Here is a 6,929-nt window from a genome sequence, read left to right on the forward strand (position 1 = left end):
TGTTTATTGGAGTAAGACATCCATTTGTGGACTATGAAATGTCCTTGTAGGGGAACTAAAACGCCACTGGTTTGTTCCTAAAGGTCTCTTTCGCCATCTTGTGGATACAGCGTTAAGGTATGAAATAGTCTTGATGTTAGCTTTCCTTTCTGCCCATGAAGAAATGTTATTTTCTGTTTATTTTATTTTATTAATTTATTATCACTCTGCACAGTATATATTCAAATACAGCAACATTATTATTTGTTGCATCTGAGCTACATATCTTTGTTTTACTGTAATTATCACTGAATATTCCCTTAATGCTCAACTGAAAATCCTGAGAAAACTCTTGAAAAACACTGTTAGGAGCTGTGTATTAATATTTCTATGCGGTCATAAATCTGACTTAAAATACCACCTTCATACTTAAAACCTTGTTATTGACACCTGGTTTGTTTTAAGGGAAAACAGGGCCATATTTACAATATTGTAAAACTATTAAAACACGTATTTTGCATTTTCTATTGAGTTTTCTGTTATCTATTGCATCTTGTTGAGTTTTAAATAGTTTATTGCTGATCTAATTTTTGGCTTCTTTTTTTCAATCGCTGATGTACTTGTCTAAGGCATGTGATTATATTGCATGAATGTGATGCCTGATAAAGGTTTATGTCTGTAACGCTGACAGTTTGCAGGAGCTTGATACTATTTTTGCAATATTTTACAGTTTCAGACAGGTTTTCTTTTTTGTTTTAATTGAAAAACATTCCATGAAAAAAGTATGTGTAAATAGAGAAACAAATTAGGAATAACAATAACATTGGTTACATATGAACCCACACATTAGTTAAACAGGTATAATATTGAGGAGTTTGAATACATTAATAGTTTTGCTTAATATTTTATTACAGGTTTTTTAATCAGATAGTGTTTGAATATATATGCTTAGATTTATTTGTTAAAAGTAACATAAGATTTTTTTTTACCAGACCACCTTGCAGTGCACACAGGTGAATTACTTGGAACGTGGTTAGCATAACAAAAGGTGGAAGAAAAATATGTCAAACCTTTATGAGCTTTATATGCAAAACCTTATAAGCAAAACTTGGAAGGAATACTGGGACCTGAGTGACACAGGAAGACAATATTTACAGTATTCAGAAACATGGAGGCGTAGGTGGACTACAGAGCAGGAGATGGCCATTACCAGTCTGGCAATAGGACACACGGGATTTAAGCGAAAACTCTATGTAATAGGCACTGGACTATGCACACGCTGTAATAAACCAGAAAATGTCAAACTTTTAGCCTACTAATTAATGTCTTAATGATTAATTGATGAAAAACACAGTATTACATTTGGTAATCTGCTAGAAAAGACATCAGAGAAAGAATGCATTCTTATAATTAATTAAGAGTAACAGGAATAATAGAGATAATTTGTTTTTATTATTATTATTAATGTTATTGTTTTTCTCCCGATCTACTGCTCCACACTCCAGTCCAGTAGATGGCGATAATTCACCAAATCCTTAAAGAAGAAGAACATTTGTCCCTGTTCGTTTACCGTCAACAGCCACGTGATCAAACGTCACATTTGTCCCTGTTGGTTAACGGTTAAACTGAAAAAAACAGCCGCTTCTTTTATAACTTATTAACTTGAATAAAACAATAAGTATGGAGATTGGGACAGAGATCAGCAAGAAAATAAGAGTGAGTAACTTTATGGGCTAAATATGATCGATTTGCTCCGAACCTAAAGCCTGGTTAAAGCTAGTGTAGCATAGACGTTGCTAGCTGACGTTAGCATGCTAGCGTATATTTCTCAGTCGGGCAGAATGGTAACAAGGTTTTTATTTACAAGGCCAAGAATGTGTTTGCTACATGACTTGATAACGTATCCGGCAGGCAGATTTACAGACGTATTAGCTTATTTTTGTTTGTTTTTTAAGGAAACTTCTGTAGTTACGACACGCAGCGCTACTTGGTCGGTTCTTAGCTAACTATAAGTTTGTGTATGATTACACAGCGCAGCCAGGGTCTGCCCGTAATTTGTTTATATATATATATATATATCTCATATGTACTATACTTTTTGTCTGTTTTCAGGCAGCTATCAAGGGCAAGCTTCAAGAGCTCGGTGCATATATTGGTAAGTGAATAAAATGCAGATCTTGTTTAGGGGACGATGGCTGTATAGTCACACATTACATGATGTATGTGTTTCATTTCTTTACCACTTTAGACGAAGAGCTTCCTGACTATATTATGGTAATGGTAGCAAACAAGAAAACCTCTCAACAGATGTCTGACGACCTCTCTCTTTTCCTTGGAAACAACACTAGTAAATTCACAATATGGTACGATGAAAACAGACAACAAATGTATATATCCTGTCTAATTAAAAAATCTGTAATTTCTCATTGTTGTTTGATATGTAACATACGAAATAAGCATGCAACCCTTTGCAGTTATTTTCAACAGCACTCTATATGTTCTTTCCATAACGTTGGTTTGTTGGTTGATTCTAGGCTACAGGGTGTTCTCGAGAAGTTAAGAACAGTTGCAGTCGGTAAGTCGAACTAGGTTAAATGCATTTTCAAGATTTTCTGCATTCTTCAACCCGATGAAGGGATAACTGGTTTACACCTATTTTACTTATTTTACTAAATGTATCCTACTCTTATTATTATTATTATATTAGGCACTGGTGTTATTACTAATTATACACTTTATATTTATTAGTCTATTGTTTTTTTATTATGTTATAATTTTTGAGCAATCAATGCCACAAGAATTTTCTTCAGGATTTAATCAAGTTCTATCTTATCTAATGTTTTTATTTCGTTGCTTGTCTACATGGTTGTTACAGAGCCTGCTTCCCTCAGTGAACCTGAGCTCCAGTCTGACAATGGTACTGTGGCTGGGAGGAGCCGGTCCTCTGTGAGTGAGGACAGCAGAGCAGAGGAGTTGAAGGTGCTGGCGGTGTCCAGCTCGCGCTCTGATAGGACGGAAGCACGTGTGTCCAGTTCCGCTCATGAAAGCAGGTGCCTAATGCAAAGCTATAATTAGTTTTTGCACGGTTCATTCACTGTTAATTGTCTTAAACAGCACACATGCCAGAACCTGCAAATGTACAAACACGTTTATATATATATATATATATATATATATATATATATATATATATATATATATATATATATATATATATATATACCTCTACCTCTATTTGTTACCAGGAGAGGCAGCTTGGAGAAGAGTTCTTCTCGACTAACCTCCACTGTGAAGCCCCTCATGGAGCCACTCCCCTTAGAGGCGATTATCGACATCAAACCAGACATGGATGATGACCTCATCGCTGAGGATCCTGTAGAAATAGGCACCAACCATGGTCGTACACGCGGCGCAGCTAGTAGACCCACAGCAGAAATCTACAGACCCGGTCAGAGCAAGTTTACATCAGTAAGCTCTGCGGACACATGGCGACCCTCAGAAGGCTCCTCTCACTACAGGCAACAGGACAGCAGAAGCAGAAGCTCCAGAACCGGATCCAGTAAGGTACTGTGACTCGATGAGAGCGTCCAGCAGCTTTCTGTTGACAAAGTGTCAAACGTGTCGGGATCCGTAATTCTAATGATCTGCCGTCTTTCTTCAGCAGGAGGAGCTGTCACGGAAGCGTAAGGCGCCGGTAGCGAGTTCAGTGGTGCGAGTGAACCGAGCAGCCGACGAGGACAGCGATGATATGGAAGAGGAGGATACGAGCTATGGAGGCAGAGGCCTGTCCAGTAGAGTGTCCCTACCCTCCAAACCAGAACGCAAGTCAGTGTTAACACCTCATATGATATTTTGGAACACTATATGTTAATCTAATTAGATGCCAAGTAAAGATTGTAATTTACTGTTAATAACCAAAATGTTGTATTATGAACCAGTACCACATATAACCATACTTCAAAACTTTCCCTTTTAAAGACCAGCAAAGAATGTCTGTTCATTTAAGATTTGTCAGTAGTGGCACTTCAGAACAGCCGAGCAATCCCTTTTTAAAATGACTGCGGTGTCTATTGTTCCAGACCTACTCTTCCTCCAGGCAAACAAGCCAACAGGAATCTGATACTGAAGGCCATCTCTGAGGCTCAGGACTCAATCACCAAAACCACAGCCTACCCCACAAGTATGCATTACCATGAACACTCTCTTGTTTCACTGCAGGTCAGGCATCTCGCTTGGCGTTATCACTTTCTTGCATTGACCTCTCTCTTTCCCCTCCCAGTACCACAGAGGCAGACTGTTCCTGTGGCACCCCGCACTCGCACTGCCAGCAGTGAAGAGATGACTGCCGCCATCCAGCTGGTCCAGGAGCACCTGCACAGCCTGGCCCCCAAAGTTCAGGCCTACACATCCGCAGAGCTCCCTCTGTCCAGAACACCTGGTAGGCTGTGTGAAGAGTAGAATCACTGCAACATATGGACTGCTTTTTGCTGAGCACTGCTTAAAAACACACTGCCATTCAAATCACAGTGAGGTAATGAGTTAAACTAACATAGAAAGTTCAGTATTTACTCCACTGATGACTCTTCTGATGTTTTCCTCTCAGCTCCAGGCAGATCTTTAGCTTCACGCCTCCAGTTGGACTTAGTAGAGAGCAATGACAGAGGAGAGCCGAGTGACTATGGTGAGTCTTTTTTTTATATTTTTAGATGTTTTGCTTTTCATGGGGCAACGTAAGATAAAATGCTACAATAAAAAGTTTCCTCTCACAAATAGTTTTTCAACCTAAAACATTTAAAAGTAGTTGCTAATGACAGATATACTAGAAGATGCCTCATGGATTGTCTTCAGTGATTTCACTATGCTGAGATGTCTGCGTATGTGATGTACCTCTAGGTGTTGAGGTCGCTGCAGGCAGTGAGACTAAGCCATTTGATACTCGCTCCTTCATAGTGAGTCGACCACAGCTGGGAGATTCTACAGCCAGAAGCCAGCAGCGTCCTCCGATCAAAGGCGTCCAGTCTGCTTTACCTCGCACTGTCCAAGCCAGGTACACACACACACACGCACATTATAGGAGTATGCCCGCAGCTCTTTCCATTTATACATTTGTCACATGTTTTCTCTTTTTCTTTTCTCACACCAGCAAGGAGGGGGGTGACTCTGCCAGCCCCAAGTTCATAGTGACATTGGACGGGGTGCCGAGCCCGCTGGGGAATCTTGCAGACTGTGAGATGGAGCTGGATGATGTGAGACCGCCCACAAAGGTCACAGAGGCAACCGTCCACGCCAACAGGGAGCCCAAAGTCAGCGTCCTTCAAAGACTACAGGGATTTGTCCCATCGTCAGAAGGTGTGGAATCTCATCACAATAATTACTAAAATACTACTAATAATATACTTTACTTTTACAGCACATTACAAACTGTTAGAGTGCTTCAGTAAAGGGTTTACATTCTGTCTTCTTTTGACAGATGATGTGATGGATGTTGAGATGGCAGAGGAGGATGCGGTCCCTTCAAAGAAGAAGAAGGGGATGGAGCGCTGCAGGTTCTGGCCGGTCTGTAAAAGTGGAGATGAGTGTGGGTACCACCATCCTACAACACAGTGCAAGTGAGTATTTCTGTTAACAAACTGAAGGAATTATTTTTGAATCACTTGGCACTCACTAAATCATTGTTCATGATTTCTGTGTTTTTCTGAAGGACTTTTCCCACTTGCAAGTTTGGGGATAAATGCCTTTTTGTGCATCCTAATTGTAAATACGACGGCAGGTGTACCAAGCCGGACTGTCCCTTCACTCATGTCTCCCGAAGAAGCACAGCTGCTGCTCCTCCGCCCAGGCCAGGTACTTGCATTACATCTGTGTGATCTCTGCCTACACGGTGTTTAGACCACTTTCGAAAAAGTATTTTTGGACTCTACAAAATATAGCACCAACATCATAGGGGTGTGAAGACCCTCCAGTTTGCACCTTTTGACTCGACTCTTTGTGTTTACAGCAGTGCAGCCAGTGCAAACCACTAGCGTGTGCCGCTTCTTCCCAGAGTGCAAGAAGATGGACTGTCCGTTTTATCATCCCAAGGTAAAACATTTTAAAGTGTGGATGTTTAGCTCTGTAATGGTAATTTGAATGAATATAGGTTTTTAGTTAAAGGTGAATTGCTTTTATTGGGGAAAAAAATATGTTTTATTTTCCAGTCAGATCATTCTGCACAAGCACAAAGGTACAGTCTGATTTTTTTTTAAATTGTGTTCCTCTTATCTACAGCCTTGTCGCTTCGCGGCACAGTGTAAACGATCTGGATGTACCTTCTACCACCCGACCACAGCTGTGCCTCCGAGACACGCCCTGAAGTGGACAAAGATGCAGAGCAGGTGAGCACATGGGGTTAATAATAAATTCGTAAAAAAAGTATCTACTGCATAAAATAATCTAACTAGTGTATGAACCCAATACATTTAAAAAAAAAAAAAAGTTAAATAAAAGCCATGATTTAACTTTTGTCATCATCTATATCATAATCTTTGTACCTACTAAATACTGACTTGTCTTTTTCTCTCGCAGCTAATAACGTCCAGGGAGTCTGACAGAAGTCTGGTGGTGGTTAATGTGAAGCTATGGAAGATGTTCTGTATCAGTGTCTCATTTCATTTTAATGTATTGTTTGGTTTGATTTTTAAGAAGTGTTTTGTAAGATGAAACTTTGCTCATGCTCTCAGAATATTAAAATACTTCAGTGAACTTTAAACGTATGTCATCTCATCATTTAGCTCTTGTTCTTAATAATGTTGGTTCATGTAGATGTTTGCCACTGATGGATAATAACTTTAAAAAAAAGTAATGACCAAGTCTGACTACTGACTACTAAAAGGATACAATCAGGTACAAGTCTCATGCACTAGCACAAGCAGATGATACACATGGATAGAACATGGAACCAAACTATACAA

General features: G+C 39.6%; 1 protein-coding gene across 4 annotated transcripts; it reads left to right on the forward strand.

The window, feature by feature from the left end:
- Positions 1–1,537: 1,537 nt before the first annotated feature.
- Positions 1,538–6,727, forward strand: zc3h14 (zinc finger CCCH-type containing 14). Of its 4 annotated transcripts, none has more exons than XM_029425179.1 (17): positions 1,538–1,695; positions 2,092–2,134; positions 2,228–2,342; positions 2,514–2,554; positions 2,855–3,029; positions 3,225–3,543; positions 3,641–3,804; positions 4,059–4,159; positions 4,259–4,417; positions 4,583–4,660; positions 4,873–5,026; positions 5,123–5,328; positions 5,450–5,588; positions 5,681–5,823; positions 5,981–6,060; positions 6,247–6,353; positions 6,544–6,727. In XM_029425179.1, exons 1-17 carry the CDS (start codon positions 1,660–1,662, stop codon positions 6,545–6,547), a joined length of 2,064 nt encoding a protein of 687 aa, XP_029281039.1. In that variant the 5' UTR covers positions 1,538–1,659; the 3' UTR covers positions 6,548–6,727. The 4 variants fall into 4 exon arrangements, with proteins under 4 accessions (XP_029281039.1, XP_029281040.1, XP_029281037.1 ...); XM_029425180.1 differs by having other exon boundaries at positions 4,930–5,026; positions 5,978–6,060; XM_029425177.1 differs by having other exon boundaries at positions 1,539–1,695; positions 5,978–6,060.
- The last annotated feature ends 202 nt before the right edge of the window (positions 6,728–6,929 follow it).

Source organism: Cottoperca gobio, chromosome 24, assembly GCF_900634415.1.
Source record: "Cottoperca gobio chromosome 24, fCotGob3.1, whole genome shotgun sequence".
Lineage (NCBI taxonomy): Eukaryota > Metazoa > Chordata > Actinopteri > Perciformes > Bovichtidae > Cottoperca > Cottoperca gobio.

What these genes read in the sequence shown, in the direction of transcription:
- zc3h14 (XM_029425177.1), top strand. Translation starts at nt 1,660, where the DNA reads ATGGAGATTGGGACAGAGATCAGCAAGAAAATAAGA. An exon ending in CCCTCCAAACCAGAACGCAA is followed by an intron (nt 3,805 to 4,058) that starts GTCAGTGTTAAC and finishes CTATTGTTCCAG; the next exon opens with ACCTACTCTTCCTCCAGGCA. An exon ending in CCTCGCACTGTCCAAGCCAG is followed by an intron (nt 5,027 to 5,122) that starts GTACACACACAC and finishes TTCTCACACCAG; the next exon opens with CAAGGAGGGGGGTGACTCTG.